Source organism: Myotis lucifugus, unplaced genomic scaffold, assembly GCF_000147115.1.
Source record: "Myotis lucifugus unplaced genomic scaffold, Myoluc2.0 scaffold_33, whole genome shotgun sequence".
In the NCBI taxonomy this organism is placed as follows: domain Eukaryota; kingdom Metazoa; phylum Chordata; class Mammalia; order Chiroptera; family Vespertilionidae; genus Myotis; species Myotis lucifugus.
The window spans coordinates 3,741,332-3,760,099 of NW_005871081.1; the positions used below are offsets into that span (position 1 = coordinate 3,741,332).

The window sequence follows — 18,768 nt, forward strand, 5'->3', positions numbered from 1 at the left end:
GGAGGCGCACTGGTCGCTGTCCGCGGGCAGCGAAGACGCGGCATGCCCCTGACTGGGAAGAGCGGGCCGTCCTCAGCAGGACCATGGGGACCCGCGCGCTGACAATGCCTGGGTGAGAAGACCAGCGCAGAGCCACCCCGCCACCTCCACCATCACCTCCTGCACTCAGCTCGCCACCGGCCACCAGCCCAGCCACCTCCGACTGCCTCTCTCTCTCTCTCTCTCTCTCTCTCTCTCTCTCTCTCTCTCTCTCTCCACTATTGTTTCCTACTCTACAGAGGATGGGGTCGGCTGATGATTAGGTCGGAAGCAAGTCAGATCTTCCTCCAAAGCCTAGTAATATTTATGTAGGCAAAAAGAGAGAGAGAAAAAAAGAGAGGGAGAGAGAGGGAGAGGGGGAAAGGGAGAGAAAGAGAGAGAAGAAACGGGAGGAGGGGATAAGGAAATTAAACCCTTTAAGTCAATGCATATTGTGGTGACACCGGCACAGGAGCCCTCACGGTGGAGTCGGCCCGGGCTGTGCGTTCCCAAAATATGACCAGGGGTGCTTGGATGTGTCGGCAGTATGACGACGGCTTAAAAATCTGGTTGGCAGCACCCCGGGAGAACGAGAAACCGTTCATCGATTCAGAGAGGGCTCAGAAATGGCGACTGTCTCTGGCATCTCTCTTGTTTTTCACAGTCCTGCTCTCTGATCACTTGTGGTTCTGCGCCGAAGCCAAGCTGACCCGGACCCGGGACAAGGAGCAGCATCAACATCAGCAGCAACAGCATCAGCAGCAGCGGCAGCAGCAACAGCGGCAGCGGCAGCAGCAGCAGCAACAGCAGCGGACGCGGCAGCAGGAGCCCTCCTGGCCCGCGCTCCTGGCGAGCATGGGGGAGTCCTCGCCCGCTGCCCAGGCACTCAGACTGCTCTCCGCCTCCTCATCCCCCACCCTCCCCCCCTCTCCGGGAGACGGCCCTGGCGGCGGCAAGGGCAGCGGGGGCAAAAACAACCGGAGCAAGGCTCTTTTTCTAGGAAACTCTGCCAAACCCGCGTGGCGCCTGGAGACTTGTTACCCCCAAGGCGCCTCCTCGGGCCAGTGCTTTACCGTGGAGAGCGCGGACGCGGTGTGCGCCAGGAACTGGAGTCAGGGGGTGGCGGCCAGGGGGGAGGAGCAGCAAGTGAGAGGGACACATCCAACTGCACTCTGGAACTTGTCGGATTTTTACCTTTCGTTTTGTAATTCCTACACACTTTGGGAGTTGTTCTCGGGGTTGTCAAGTCCCAACACTTTGAACTGTAGTCTGGATGTGGTGCTCAAGGAGGGCGGCGAGATGACCACCTGCAGGCAATGCATCGAGGCTTACCAAGACTATGACCACCACGCTCAGGAGAAATACGAAGAGTTTGAAAGTGTGCTCCATAAATATTTACAATCGCAGGAGTACTCGGTGAAATCCTGTCCTGAGGACTGTAAGGTAGGATCAGTGGATTTTCTTTTTCTTCTGCCCTTCTTGAGCTTTTCCATCTGTTTTATTTTGTTGGAATGTTTTCTAGAGTTTTAAAAGTTTATTTTATTTTTTGTGGCTCTGGTTTTGTTACTTCAGTCGTCGTTGTTGTGGTTATAAGAGCTTGACTTGGTGCTTGAGTTGGGAATACCTCGTGGATTAGTGGTAGACTGGTGCCTTCATTTGGGAATCCCTGGAAAATCAGGGAACACCCTGGTTTTCTGAGATAATAAAGCTAGGGCTTAAATTACCTCTTACAGATAAGCGATTGGTTCAAACTCTGTTACCTTATTTAAAAAATGGAATTTGAATATGGCTTGTTAAGAAGATATGATGGGACTGCATACTAATGATCCTAGCCCAAATCAGAAGAGTCAGAGACAGGCACGTGTGATTTGGCTTATGGACCTGCACACGTGAATTTTCAGAGAGTGACGTCATTAAGTTGGTTGACCAGAAGGTAAAGAGAAAGTGTTTGTAGTTGTTTATGTAGGAAGAAGCAAAACACGTTTTACCTGTTTTACAGAGATAGTTCAGGTTGTTTGGAAAGTCTGGAGGCCTACCTAAGCATACTGAATCACAATACATTTTCTGTTTTCTCTTAGAAATTTGAATAGTTATTGACCTCAGACTCAATATGAGTGGAAAGTTTCCATTAACTATCTGGTGATCAATAATTAAGTGTTAGGTTTTATCAGATACCTTATGTAATTAGCTTGTATTTTCAGCATGTTCTCCAGAAATATTAAATGGCAAATGCATGGTGCTAGGGATAAAAATACTAAACTCCTTAATAATGTGTATCATATTCAGTCTATTTCTGTTTAATATAGTAAGGGCTGTAATCCTTGCTGATTGACAAAAAAGAAGTGTATGCAAGTGTCTTAAGAAATGGCCAATGGCATGGGTGGTGCACTTCTTGTAGAGGTGTCACTGTCCGTGGTGCTGAAATGAGATTCCCCAAGAGCTCTGTTGATGATGAAGATACTGCAGTAAGTGACATTTTAGTAGGAAAGAAATGATGACAGAATCTTAGTAAGCCTTAATGTTTTGTTCCAAGGCTAATTTATTAAATAACACAATAAAATGGTATTGCTTTTAAAAAGGAATAATATACTACACTCTCTCTTTTCCTTTCTCTTCACTACTCCCTCAACACCACACAGGAAAAGAAAAATTGTCCCTCTTCTGCTTCACTTGCTTTGTACTGGAGAAGTGCAATCAAGGGCAATATTGATAAAAAATGCATTGTGATTCTTTGACATGAGAACTGGTCTAAGGAATCTATTTAAAATGAACATAGTTCAAGGGCTGTACCTTACTTTGGATTGTTTAGTTGTGCTTTTGACAATTAAACTAAACTCAAACTAAACTTGCTTTTCAACGTTTTTTAAAATCAGAAACAGATCTTCTTTGGAAATACTAATATTGAGTTTTCAATATTAATTTAGAATGCCACTTCATAAGATAAATGGATTTAAACTTTCCTACATACTTTTCTTAACCATATCACTATAACTAATGCCTGGGGATTAAACTTATTCTTAATGGCAGCTGTTAATAACTTATTGCATAGTTATTTATTATGACCAGATATGTTTCATTAGAATTATAAAAATAAGGAAAATGGTGTGTCTGCTAATTTTGCTACTCATAAAAGGTTATAAGCATTTCAGTATATTATTTATGTTTAAAAGTGGTATCTTGTAATAATATAAATTTGCTTGCTTTTCTGAATGTAATTCTCATAGAAATTTCTATCAATTCCAACTTGCATAGGTTCAGTATTTAAAAGATAGTCATTGTTAATAGACTGCAGCATATTTTCAAATAAGCTTTTCAGATGTATCTTTGCTCAAATATCCAAATTTTAAATATAAATAAGTATATTTTCCTCTTGACCTGAAACATTTCTCAACTTTATATTTGTCATCAGAGCTGTAAAGGTATAATGTAGGTGAAATTAATGTGTAATTTCATGAACTACTTCTGGATTGTGTTTTTATATAAAGTGGTAATTGTTAACTGTATACACAAAAGCACATTATAGAAATCTTAACTTCTTAGGAACATTTCTTCTTCACATTGAAAAGTAAGCACAGCCATTTGAGTTTCTCATAATCACACACATGATTTATTACTTGTGATATCTTGTAGCTATTTTCTTGGTTGTGTGATTTTTGTTTTTTTGTTCATTTGAAACATTTTTTCCATAATAATTGTTTTTAATAATTAGAATTCCACATTTAAGTTTCAAGTGTTCCTGATTGATAACTTACAAATTGATTGGTTATTTCCTTAATTTAATATATAATTTCTTTATGATTCTGAAAAAGCCACAAAGACATCCACATATAAATTATATTACATGCCTTAAAATGCTACTTGTAAACTTTGAATGATGTGCCTGAGTTTCTTTCTAAACAGTTTTGCTCATTTTAAATATAACTATAATTATGAAATTGTGACTGTCATCAAGGACTTTGCTCAAGATATACATTCTATGAAAAAGTTTCCATATTTTAAGATAGCCACAAAGCCCGAGGCTATGTTAAAAGCAAATGCATTATATTTCTTGAATTGGTAATATATTCATGAAAAATATAATTTAATAGTGTATAAATATATTTGTAAATGTAGATAGAATATACTTAGTCATATTAGTTATACAATTTATATACAAGTTTATATTTTAGGAGAAATATTAACCTTATTATGTCCATATAATTAAATTATTAATGCAGTAATTTCTAAAATATAAAACTTAAGGACATATTACCTTCTAATTTTATATTCTCCTCCATTTACAAAAAAGCCACATTCCATATATAAAATAGAATTGATTACATTTAATTTAACTTGTTTTGAAGGACTTTTGACGCCTTATGCTGAGAAAGCACACAAACCTTAATATTGATCTAATAGTCATAGTGCCTGAGTCCATAGTAATTGGAGATTAAATGCAGCTCGAATTTATTTTAGTGAACATTTGTATTGAACACATAATAAAAATCATTTGTACCCAAGAATATTTTTTAATATTCTGAGAAATAGCTGGCTTAATTTTAAAAGAGTAAATATGCACATTTATCTGGGAGGAAATTTATGGAAAAATAAAGAACATTCAAGCTGCTATCTTACATAAGTCAAGTAGCAAAAATGATGACAGTAATTCTCTGTAGTTTTCATTGTTTTTCAAAATGATCTTTAATATATAATAAGAGTAACAAAGCTGTAATAAAGTTGGTTGCTAATATTTAAATATGCAGTATTCTAAGCTACAAAATTACATATGTATATTATTAAAATGCTTGTTTTTTTAAACTTAAATATTTTCTCTTGTCCTTTAGCTCCTAAGCATATGTGAAGATATATATTATTAAATTGGGATATTTAAGGAATACAAATTACTTTGTTACTGGTAAACTTTTGTTATTGATAGCTTTATGTCCTTACTAGTACTATACCTTAACTTAAGCCAGATGATCAGTGAAAGCAGATTTGAGATTAGACTATAACGTAGATATTGCATCATCTGTATTTTAGTTCTCTCATAATAGATACTAATCTTCATACTCTCAAGAACATATGCATCCATATTTTTATTTTTATAATCTCATGTTAAAGCAGATTCTATTGCTTATTCTTAATTTAACAGATACTGGCCGAAAGGATGCTCTGCCAATGTAAGGCATATATAATAATCGTGATACCTGAGGCTTTCTGTATTGTTTGCAGAAACCGCTCACAAACATTAACCAGTTTGAGCACATATAATTTGGATTACATAATGTACAGTTTGAACCTTTCTTAAGTTCTTAATTCATTTTGGCTCATGCGCTCTAGATTCTTGAAAGAATATATTTAAAATAAAATCAAATATCTAACAATTATTTTTATTAAAAAATATTGTTTTGCTGTTGATTAAGTGCTCTTGTAAAAAGTGTGACATTGTCCAGGAATGTGGAATACATATGCAAATAGATCTTTTTTGTATCCTATCACTTGATTATTTTCAAATCTTCTCTCTATTGCTGAATTGCTTTTCTACAAAGTCAAATAGTCTAACCATGCAGATAATCATTTTAACCATTATTAAGGCCATTTTTAGGTCAAAACTATTATCATAACAAGTTTTATGACCCTGATTTTTGTTTTTCCTATTTTTTGTTTTATATATGACCACTAATTTTATGAATTGTATTTTATTTTTATAGGAAAACAACCAAAATTTTATCTTAATATTAGGTGCCTATTGTTTTTATAGGCTAAAGAATGATTATTTTTACTTTGAACTTGTAACTGTGTCAAATTAGTAACTATATAGGGCTCAAACTTTTAATAAATGCTATTACACATTGGTTTTAATTGCTTTAATTGTATGATGTCAGTGTCTGCATGTGCAAGGTGAATTAAAGTATGGAGCAAAGGAAATCAATAATGCTCCTAGTCTCATGCCCCCCCACATATAAATTATAATCCATTAAGTTTTTCATGCTAGATTGAGTACCCAAGAACAAGTATACATATAACTATTTCAAATAAAATAATATTTTAATTTGAATTATTTGACCTATTGCTTTAATTTCAATCCGCAGTGTCCTTTTAAATTTTTATTTTCAATGTTGACCTCACATTGACTAGGCATAAACACTTTGCTTTTTACTTTATATTGATTTACATTGCAAAGATGTTTCTTCAATATCAGTGAATTGATACCGTAGATCAGTGATCCTTTGACTATCCTGGGGAATCTTTGAAAATGGCCCCAGCTCTGAGATTCTGATTTCATTCACCTGGCTTGTGTCATGAGCTTGGGATCTTCCACTTTCTCTGATGATGTGTGGCCAAGGTTGAGAACAACTCTTCTAGTTGACATTGACAACTAATGTGATAAGACCTTTTGGCTCCTGTGCCTCAGTATAATCTAATTTGTTAAACTGATTAGAATGGAACTCAGACATATATTTTTTAAAGTGGTAAAGGCAATAGGACAGAGCTAGAGGTCAGGGAGCAAATATGTCGAGTTGGGCTGAGGAAATAGATGAGAAGTGACTCGACTGGGTGAAAGGGTTAAGGGATGCTCCAGAAGAGAACATGGAGAGAAGGTGGTGGATGCACAAAGGACCAGAGTTTGAAGTGTGTAAGGGTGGGCCTATTGGCTGTTAATATTCTGTCTTTTAGCCCAAACTGAGTCATTATGCTGGTGTTCAATAATGGGCTGAGCACATGAACAAAGAAATGGAATGATTGTCTGTAAGACTGCTCAATTATTTGATTAGAGGAGCCTGGCCTTATTTCTGTCTCAAATTTTAGGCTATATAAATTGCTGAAACTTTTTCTAAAGTATATGGTTTATTTTAAGAAAAAAACACACATGTTGGCTCTTCATAGTATTTTACATGAATCAGATTTATTCTTTTTAAAAAATATATGTATTTTCTTGATTTTATAGAGAGGAGGGGAGAGGGATAGAGAGATAGAAAAATCCATGAGACAGAAACATTAATCAGCTGCCTCCTACATGCTGCCCTCCTCTGAGTATTGAGCCCACAACCGGAGCATGTTCCCAGACCAGGAATCAAACTGTGACCTTCTGGTTCATGGTCCAATGCTCAACCACTGAGCCACAGGAGCTGGGCAGATTTATTCTTTTTTTTTTTTTTAAATCTATTCACTTTTGTAAACTTAGGAAACTACTAATTATTTTTTATTTCTTTATTGTGATGATAAGCCATGTTTTATTTTTTACTTCTTTTTGTAATACTGAAATAACTAGTATAACATTTATGTAGTTTTTTGAAGACATAAACTGCTAAGTAATCACAGATTACTACTAACCTTAATTTTTGGAATTAGTTTTAAAATTATCTGGTTGCTCTGTTCTGAAGGGATTGTAATATCCGTCGTTTTATTTTTTAACATTTTATATTACAAGATGTTGTGAAACACTAAAGCTAAGTTTTACTTAATAATAAATTCAATATTATTGCAATCTAAATAATGAAATTTCCTCATGAAATGTTCTAATTTACTCTGATTTCATACACTGGAAATAAGAGAAATAACATTTGCCTTTTTTTGCTAATAAATAGTTAATGATTTGTACTATGTGTTGTATGTACTGGAATGCATGAAAACATTTAATCCTTGGGTGTGTGAAGTGTTAAAGGTAACAGTTACTTACCTTCCCCCACCCCTGTAGTCTGTTTCTGCATTCAGTCATTTATAAACAAAATGCTGTAGAAGATACCACAGATGGCAAGAAAAATCCTGCAAAAAATAGATGTTTATTATCCGTTTAAATACTGTTGTTGATTTTAGCAGTAGCAGTAGGATAGCCACACATGCGTGATAGGTGAATGCAATAATCATGTCTATGGAAATGCATGGGGATTTTGTTTATCAGCTTCTCCACCTTGCACAAGAAGGAAAATGGGCTCTAGTCAAAATAGAACTCTTCACCCTCCTTCCTCTGTGTGCTTTCTTGCTATCATCTTGCTGTGTCCTCTCCTGGCATGTCGAAACTGCATATTCAGGGGCTGAATCCCATGAGAAATCCATAGTTGAGAAATCTTTTTTCTCTGTATCTCTACTCCCATAAAAAATGACCAGTCTATTTCTTACTGAACTATTACTGATTTTGTTTATTTGAAAGAAAATCAAACTAAGAGGTAAATGGGATATCATGACAATGCATTAGCTCTTGTGGAAAATTATTTGAATCTCTCAGAAACTTAAGTATTAAAACAAGCTTCAATAATAAGCTAACATGCTTTAGAAGTCAGAAACTAGTCTAATTCATTTCTTCTTCATGTCCTCTCTATGAGGTATTATCATAGATTTTACAGATGAGTAAAGTGAGGACGTAAGTTTACTATTCCAAGGTCAAACTGATGGCAGTGTTAAAGATAAAGTACACTATTGCTTGAATGTATATTCTTTTTCTCTTTCATTATTAGTATTACAAACATACCAAAGAATGAGGAGATTAATATAATAAGCCGACATATACCTGTAACATAGATTTAACAACTGTTAGGAATCTTACCATATTTATTTCTTTTCATTTTAATTTATCATTAAAAACATTTTACAGGTGATAAACAAGCCAAGATTACAGAAATTTAGGAGTCCTGGACAGCTGGGATGAATGGTCAGAAATTCCAGGTTCATCATTTCAAAGGCTTAGGGAGGAGATATGAAAATGAATAAATTCATCAGAACACCTAGGGCTAGAATTGAGCAGGTAAAATGATGCATATAAAATTTTAGCGCGAGGAAGTAAACTTTGGATGTCTGTGATTGTTCTTGTGCTGAATTTACAAGTTAAATAAGACACATCCACTTTATGATTTTTAATCAATGTCCTATTTTTAACTTATTGCATTAAAAGATGTTTGAGTGTATTAGTTAAGAACTGTCTCTGTATTGTCTAGCATCTGTAATACTTAGGCATTTTAATTTTTATCTAATTTTTATTAGCTCCTTTTAGGCCCTGTCTTCAAATACAGTCACACTGGGGGGTCTGGGTTTCAACATATGAATTTGGGGGATACAAATCCATCCATAACATTGAGTAAGGTATGTGTCAAGAGCTGTAGGAAATACCTCTGGGAAAATGTTAGTGCTCAATTGTGAAGGATCATGTGTCCTGTTCTAAGGCCTTTGAATTTCATTTCTTATATGATAAAATATCACAGAGGAATTTTAATCAAGGAATCACCTGGGATGATTTGTTTTTCTCAAAAACGAGCTCTGACAGCTATGTGATCATAGTTTGGAATTGGGTGAACTTATGCCAGGGAGACCAATTCAGAATTGGCTCTCTTCCTTGCGAGTTATAGGATGACTCCAAATCAGCACTCTCTAACAGAACTTTCCGTGGTGATCCACTCTTTCCAATATAGTAGCCACTAGCAATATGTGGCAATTGAGCACTTGAAATGTGGTTAGGGTGAGTTAAGAACTGAATTTTAAATTATATTTAATGTTAATTAATTTATGTTTAAATAGCCTCAAGTGGCTATTGGCTACCATGTTGGGCAGAACATTCTAAATTACTGCAGGAGTTATGAAAGTAACACAAGAAGAAACATAAGAAGATTCAGGAGACTTTTCTGAGTTCAAATTTATAAATTGCTATGTAGAGGAGGGATATGATTCAAGCTTTATAAAAGGTTAGACTGTGAATTTTGATACCATTTAATGAGATAGGCAATATAGGAGGAATAACAAGTTGGGATTGAGAGTGGTCAAAGAAACAAGAAGTTCATTTTTGGAGATAATGGTATCAGGATGTCCAGTAGATAGTAGCAGATCCCACATGAGAAGGGAGTTTAGGTGTGAAGTTTACTATCTACTTGTTGGTTTCATTAAAGAAGTATGGATAGAGATTAGATAACTTCACAAAAATATTATATGGAGAGAATACCAAAGATGAATCTTAAGAAAGAACAACACTTAAGGGTTTGTGTAGAAAAGGTATCAGGGAAAGATATTGAGAAGAAACAATAAGAATGAGAATGAAAATGAAAATAAGGGGGGGGAGAGGAGGAGAAGGAGGAGGAGGAGGAGGAGGAGGAAGAGAAGGAGGAAGAGGAGGAGGAAGAGGAAAAGAGAGAAAGAGAGAGAGAGAGAGAGAGAGAGAGAGAAAGAACAAAAGAGTGGAGGGAGAGGGAGAAGTAGAGACAGAGGCAAAGATGAGAATCATGAGAATGCAATGATTTGAAAGGCATAGGGAAGGATTTGTAGAAAGAACATGTAGGATGAAGCCTAGAAATAGGCCATTGAATTTGTCCGTTATATTTGTTGACTTTACAAGAGTAGTTTCAATAGAATTATAGGAAGAAATGTCAAATTGTGATGAATTAAGGAATGTGTTGAAGTTGAGGTAATAAGGACTAGTCAAACTTCTCTTCATTAATTAGGCAGTGAAAAGAAAAGAAAAATGGAGTAGGTGGGAAGATGTGAGTTTAAAGAAATAAATATTTTATGGTGAAATAAACTTTAGAATATTTGTAGCTTTTAATCTAGAACCCAGATGAGAGTATAAATTTGAAAGTATCAGACTCAGAAAAATTAATGATGGCTCTGTATTCCAAAGAAGGGGTTATGGGCTCCCATCTATTACTAGCCCAGAATGTACAGATATTACTAATAATTTAAAAGTAGAAATTAATTGTTACCCTAATAAAGAAGTATGGTTAAAGGATAGTTGAGCATAGATTGGGTTTAACTCCCAACATTAATCACCATTTATTAGTTATATGACATTGTCCAAGTTACTTAAAATAAGGATTCTAGTATCCCTTTCACAGGATGTTTATGGGGGAGAAATTGAGATTCCTAGGCATATAAAAGTACTTAAGCTATGGCTTGATGGTGCCCAATAAATTGTAGCAATTCATTAAAACCCATGGAGAAAAAGCCATGGGAAACATCAGTAAAATTAATATAGTCTTCACTTGAGATCTCATAAATTTTCTGGTAAATAACACTCATTTACAAAAGGTTATAAGCAGACTTTGCATTTTGCATGGTAAAATTGTCTGCTTTATTACATCCACGTTCATCTGTTTCTCTAAATTATTGACCAACACTGGAATAAAATGAAAAAAAAAAGTTCAGCTGGAGTGAAAATGTTTTATTCCTAGTGCTTGAATTTTTTCTCTGTTATTTCAGATTACAATGAACATGTGCTGGGTTTTAAACTGAGTAGATACTCTTAAATTAGTCTAAACTGGCTTGAGTACTTTTGTTCACAAACCTCTCAGAGGTTTAAGTGAAAAAATCATTGTAATGATCTTCCATATCCTAGAAATTGATGGATAAAAATAATCTTGAGGAAAGTTGTGTGTTATATAGTTTGTTAGTCATTGTAGAGTCATGTGCCCCAAATTCTATATTAAAAGGTGGAACCCTTTGTCCTGCATTCTAGCTACTTAACTTTGTATTTAGTTGTCCTGGTTATTTTCTGCTCCGCCCACATTTACCCACTCTGCTATACTTAGTATTTCTATTGATTGGGGAGGGAGAAGAAGTAGGGTCAAAGATTGCCTTGAACGAGAGCTGGCAGATAAAGAAAACATAGTCGGTGCCAATATACAGAAGTCTGAGTTGGGTAGACTCTAAGCTGTACTCCATGCATGGGAGCATGATTGCCTTGAGAAAGAGAAGACACAGGGAGTCACAGTAAGGTTATTTAACTTGATATGAATCGTATGTGTGAGTGGAGTCTTACTATTCAGTACTTCCTATGGCTGTAGGGGTGAGAAAGGGGCTGTATGTAGGTGTTTTAGGAATATCTGTACTCTATACAGGGAAGAGTGTTTTATTAAAGGATACAATGGAAAATGTTGGTTGCCTGAGAACTTCAGAGCCCTTTGCTATGGAGATGTGCAAATGGGTTGGGAGCTATCTGCCCAAGGCATCTTGGCTATGTGTTGCAAGCTGACCAGATGATTTTAAATATTCCATTCAGCATCCTTTGACATCTCATGAGGCACCCAGAAATGATAACTTTGCATTGTGAAATGGTACTTATTGCCAATTCCATCAAAGAAATAACACCTTGCTCTTAGTAATAGTACTTTGGTTTTAAAAAGTAAAGTCTTGAACACTTTAAATTACTTGTCTAATTCCTATTGTTATCAGTTTGAATAATTTTGAAAAAGAATGAGTCAACTACATGAGCTTACCCTGAAGATAGATAGGAACTGAATTAGAGTAATTTATAGTAAATTTTTGTTATTACTAATATTAAAAAATAGATATTTTCTTCTTCCTATAATAAACACACCAATCACTATTGTAAAATCTCAAATAATTATTTTGAGCAAAGCAGGACTCAACAACATGGTCAGACTGGGAAAGACATGGTGCATATGACCTTTCTCCATTGGTTTCACAGCACTTCTTTCACATATATCAGTTCATTCCCACATCCAGTTCTTTGGGGATATTATCATTGTAAAAATTCCCTGCTCTCATGGAATTGTACCCATCTGTTACATTTTTTATAATAAAAAATCCTATATTGATAACTTCAGCATGTTTCTCTTATTCATTCTCCACAACAATCCAATATTATAGGCAAGATTAGCTTTCTTCAACATATGGGGTGACTGACTAAGGCTAAAAGTTAAGAAATGTGCCCAGGTGTTCACAGGTAAATGTGGCATAACCTGAATTCAAACCCAGTAATATCTGGCTCTTAATTTCGTGGGCTTGACTTAACTATAATATATTTTCCACTCTGTCACAAATAATTGTTCATGTCTAGTGTTTGTGTTTTCTTTTGTTTTTAGGGGAGAGAATGTGGGTGGATGACAGGAGTGAATAGAAAGTTCGTTGGGAATATAAACTTCGTCCAAATTCTTTTTCTTGTTGTAACATTTTGGTATAAGGAATGAGCCTTGCCTGAAAAGTCAGAAAGGCCTAGTTTCAAATAGTTTTTCCATCAATTCCTGTAAAATGGGGATACTTCTATCCGGTCTAAGGAGTCCCCAAGAGAAGGAACAGAACAATGTGTAATAAAAGGTAGCTGGCAAGTAGTCTTTCCCTCAATTCAAGGTACTCTGAGAAGAGAGAGTCACTTCACAGTGCAAGGCAGCAAGACTGTACTCTCTTAGCTGTTTAGAAACTGAACTGGTAGAACACCTTGACAAATTTGTCCTCCTGACCCAACAATTGGTTTCTAATCAAGGCTGTCCTAGCATAGATCAACAACCTGACAGAGATTTTCCACTTAGTTTCCACTGAGGCATTTCAAAAAAGACATCGATGATATACTTACCCTCAAGAATCACAATGATCCTAGATAAAAGCTGTTTAAAAACATGATTTTTCCTTTCCCATAGTGAAAGCTGGACTTGCTGTTATGGGCCATTAGGCAAGAAGTTGTGGGGCACCTGTGCTTCCTGAGGCAATGATTTCATGTCAAAGTCCATGTGAAATAGTGGGAAATGAAAGACCACATGGAAATGCAAATGATCTTGCTGTTAATGGAATCTGTCTGATCTGCTTTGTGGAAGTTAGGCAAGTTTGACAAGTTTCATATATTCTGTTTGTACCATGAAATTTATAAAAATATATTGAAATTATGGAAATCACTTATAAAAACTAAATCCTTTCATATTATTTCAGTTTAGACTTTTTAAAACTTCATTTCTATTCAATTTAAGGGAAAATTCAAGTAAAGAGGAGAGGATTTAAATCTGAGTGAACAAAGTTCTTGTTGGCTTTGTTTGGCTTCATTGATGTAATATAAATTATTTGGTTTTTCAGTTGTCATCATTGTCAGCTGCGTAGCCATGGATTTGATTTTTCCATTCAACTAATTGGCTTTCAAGCATTATTAAAATAATTGTTCCAATCTTTAGTTATTTTGATATTTTTTGTTCTTAGGAATAAGCCAAACATGTGCAGGGTGTGGCAAAAGTAAGTTTACAGTTGTGAGTATGCGAAACACAGAGTTTATTCTTGTTTATTACTTATTAATTATTCTATTATTTTCCATACAAACAACTGTAAACCTACTTTTGTCCATCCTATATATGCATTTTACCTACAAGGAGTCAAAGAAGCTATTTGTTTTTGACAAAAGTAAACATACTAAGAATATGTAAACTCTTCTTTTTAAAGTTGTATATTTTGTCTTTGACAAATAAATCTCTCATTTCCAAATGACGTCAAAATCTGGGTAAATTTAATAACATTAATTGATATTTATAATTCTCAAATTATCAGTTTTACATTTTATATATGATATTAAGAAATTTAACTTTATAATCATCTAAAATGTTTTCTTAAGGCTATGGGGGATTAATTGTTTATATTTCTCAATTATTTCATAAAGGCCCTAATGCAGGAGTAATGCTTAACCTCCACAAAGGGAGGTCGGGCGTTGCCCTAGTCATGCTGTCAAGACGGGCAGCACCACAACGTGTTGGCTAGAGAGTTCACTGTCATTAGCTTCCACTGCTCTTGAATGTCTATCAGCTTTTTCTAACTCCCATTTTGGCTGTGTCCACACAGAGAAAGAAAATTAAGACCAATAAACAACTATAATTGAGACAAATATAAATTTGCAAAGAATTGAAACACTGTTTTGTTATTATTTATTTATTTATTTTTTGGCTAATTGTCTTTGTGTGAAATATGGTGCAGCCTATTAAGGAAGCTCACTTCTCCAATATCAAGTTTTTTTAAACTTTATTTTTGTTGTTGACATTATTACAAATGCCCTTTCTCCTCCTTGCCCACCTCTGACATCTCTTGTAGCAAGGGAAACAAAGGGGAAAAAATAAATGGTACTATGTCAAACTAAAAAGCTTTTGCATAGTAAAAGAAACTAACAAAATGAAAAGGAAACCACTGTGTGGAAGAATATATTTGCCAATGGTACATCTGATAATGGGGTTAATGTCTATATATAAAGAACTTATACAACTCAACACCAGGAAGACAAAAAAACACACAAAACAATAGAAAAAAAATGGGCAAAGGAACTGAATAAACATTTCTCCACAGAGGACATACAGATAGCCAAAAGGCATATGAAAAAATTTTCAATGCCAGTAATCATCAGAGAGATGCAAAATAAAACCACAATGCAATATCTCTCACACCTATCAGAATGGCTATAATCAATAAATCAACAAACAAGTGCTGGTAAGGATGTGGATAAGACTGGTGCAGCCACTGTAAAAAACAGTATGGAGTTTCCTCAAAGAAAGGAACTTTCTTTTGACCCAGTGATCCCACTTCTGGGAATATATCCTAAGAATCCTGAAATACCAATTCGAAAGAATAAATGCACCCCTATTTTCATAGCAGCATTATTTACAATAGCCAAGATCTGAAAACAGCCCAAGTGCCCATCAGTAGTAGATGAGTGGATTAAAAAGCTGTGGTACATTTACACAATGGAATACTATGCTGTCCAGTATTACTTTAATTGGATGGATGTTTAATATTCTCACATTAGTCCCTATAAACAGATAAATGCAAAAGCTAAGCAGTGAAAATTTGCATTTTTTAACTACTTGATTATATAATAGTACTAAAATAATGTGGTGAAATGCATAATGCAGCTCTCAACAATTTCCTTTTTCCTCCAAGTCAAGGCTAGAGTTGATGAAGTAGAAAGTTGACTAATGATAGATATGTTTAGGGGAAAAATCATATTTCACCCAAATATAATAATTTATTTTAATAGCCTAATAGTTGAAATAAATGGAAAAAGATTAAATGGCTGAATAGCTGAACTGATGCTGCAAATAGAGCATGGAAAACACACAATATTTGAGAGTTTCCATTTCCTACCTTTGACTAATTATAATAATTTACTCTTGTTCATTTAATGCTGTGTCCATTCTGGGTATTTTGTATGGCTCTGAGCCTGTTCTTACCTTACTGTTGTTTTTTTTTTGTTAAATATCATAGCAATCTATGTGATAAATTATTAAAGAGAATTTCCTATGGGGCTATTTCATCCAAGTTCCTCTTACTTCTCCAAGTAATGGCTGCCACTGTTTGTTGTGGAATGAGCCTTAACCAGATGGGCCAAAGAAGTATTAGCACTGAAGAGAATCATGTATTTTCTCAGAATTGTCACAGTGATTATTTGCAAAGGATATGATAATTGCAATCCAGATGCAATAAAGGATGCTGTATAAAGAATACTTGAATAACTTAATTTGTAATAATTTCCTCTGGGAATGCATTTCTTTATGTACTATCCTCTATAATAAAGAGGTAATATGCAAATTGCCCATCACTCCAACACACAAGATGACTGCCCCCATGTGGACACAAGATGGCCACCACAAGATTACCAGCAAGGGAGGACAGTTGTGGGCAATCAGGCCTGCAGGGGAGAACAGTTGGGGGGGACCCAGGCCTGCAGGGGAGGGAAGTTAGGGGTGACCAGGCCAGCTGGGGAGGGCAGTTAGGGGTGACTGGGCCTGCAGGGGAGGGCAGTTGGGGGCAACCAGGCCTGCAGGGGAGGACAGTTAGGGGCAACCAGGCCTGCAGGGGAGGGCAGTTGTGGGGGGACGCAGGCCTGCAGGGGAGGGCAGTTAGGGGTGACCAGTCTGGCAGGGGAGTGCAGTTAGGGGCAATCGGGCCTGCAGGGGAGCAGTTAGGCGTCAATCAGGCTGGCAGGCAGAAGTGGTTAGGGGATGATCAGGCTGGCAGGCAGAAGTGGTTAGGGGTAATCAGGCAGGCAGGCAGGCGAGCAGTTGAGAGCCAGCAGTCCTGGATTGTGAGAGGGATCCCAGATTGGAGAAGGTGCAGGCTGGGCTGAGGGACAGCCCCCCCCCCCAACTGCACAAATTACAAATTTCGTGCAACAGGCCTCTAGTATAGGATAAAAACATACTATAGAGACAAATGAATATTACTTTCAAAAAATAGATTTTTAGTGGAAACTGTTCTTAGATAACCTACTTGAGCACTATTATTATATGACAATAGTTATTTAGTCACTGAGGTATAAGATATCCCACAGTGAACCTAGTTAAAAAAAGAATAAATAATTAGACCTTTCATCATGTGTGACTCATTCAGATATGGACATGAAAAATACGAAAAAAATTTATATATGAACAGGATGATTGTTAAAGCAAGGGAAGGAAGGAATATGAGGGAGAGCCCAGAATAATATTTTCTTTTTCAAGATGCATGTTAATGAGAGTAAGATTAAAAGACACATAAATAAATCTCTTGATCCAAAAGCTGTTGTGCGTGTAATCTGTTACTGAAAGAAAAAAAAAATCTTGGTAACAAATTTTCCTTTTCAAATGGTCCTGCTTTCAACCTATAAGAAAAAATTGGATTTTGCTCAGAGCCTTGGCATCAGGATAGTGCTGCACTTTCAACTCTAACTTGTTTATGAAAGTTCATTGTTTCCCTCTTAAACTACAGTGGGCTCTGAATAACATAATTACAAAATATCAATTTTATAAAATATGTTGTTTGATATCTTTGTTGCTGAACATCAGATCTTTTTATATGGAAACATAAACACAGTATTTTATTTGTACATACTTCTTTATGGGTAATTATGGGTATGAAAAGTAATAAACAGCAGTGCAATTATGCCATAGCTTGTGGTGGGGATGTGTGTTTTCTTAATCTGGCCACTTAAAGAAAGATGTAACTATTCATCACTGAACCTTTCCCGATAAACATTTCTTTAAGCCAATATCATTTTCCAAATTTAGAAGTCTTTAGAAAAATATATCATTGTTTGCTTCTTCTGATTAGTTGATGAATTTTAAGAAACTGGAAAGCTACCATAACTTTATTATAATAAAATCTAGAAGAGATTGAAGCAAGTTTCCACTTTACAGGAAAAAGCAAGATAAACTATTTGACAGCATGATAGAAACTTTTCGATTAATCCAACCATTGGAATACAAAGTCTAGATATATTTTTTCTTTACTATTCTGGTAACTAGCTAGGATGTTCAGAGCAGCAAAATCATTATATCATCTGAGAAATTAACCAGGACAGTTCAAATGGTTTCTAAAATTCAAATAACTCACAGACAAATGTTTTAAGCTATCACTTTTTAAACATTTCCTGTATTATATTACATTGTGGAATGAACTAGAGTGTTAGCGACGAAACAAGGAAGAAGCTGAATTCTTTTGTGGAAAATCTGTTACTCAAACAAATCAGTATTTTGACTCTTTGGTCACTTGAAGAAAGTTTGACCTCAGTAAACAATCCTAGTATAGGAAAAAGAATTGATGTAAATCTGTATCTCTGTCTTTATAGATTTAAGTGATTTAGATAAATTTTCTTATGAACTTTAATTTTATTCATGGATATCCAGCAAAGTTATGCCCAAAGCTGGAGGGCTATTTTCTTCTCTGTTAATATAATGATAGTTAACAATTAGAACCTAGTGTTGGTACCAGACTATTAATTTAACCCTATGAAGTATGTCTGGTAATTATCCCTATTTTGTAGATAAGTGAACAAAGGCCTAGGGTACAGGTTTCCTAACTAAAGCTTTTAACTATTTTATATTCATTTTCTACCAGATTGCTATGGTATAGAAGCAATCCTAGCGGTCAGAGATTACTGATTATTGAAAAGGAAGAAAATAAGAAATCACTGAAAATATTAGTTTGAAGTCATTGTCTAGGAACATGTGGCCAGTTTACATGATACATCTATAAAATGAAATTTGTATATTCCGGGGGGGGGGGGGCTAAAGTATGTTAAGAGATTGCAAGCTATCAAAATAAACTTTTAATTTT

General features: G+C 35.5%; 1 protein-coding gene across 1 annotated transcript in view; it reads left to right on the forward strand.

Annotated features, from left to right (window-relative positions):
• The first annotated feature begins 340 nt into the window (after positions 1-340).
• The window catches only part of FAM155A (family with sequence similarity 155 member A), a 573,560-nt gene continuing 555,132 nt past the window's right edge, over positions 341-18,768 (forward strand). The window contains exon 1 of the mRNA XM_006086914.3: positions 341-1,461. Within this exon, the coding sequence (XP_006086976.1) occupies positions 535-1,461 (927 nt within the window). The 5' untranslated portion in view covers positions 341-534. The remainder of the gene's footprint in view (positions 1,462-18,768) is intronic.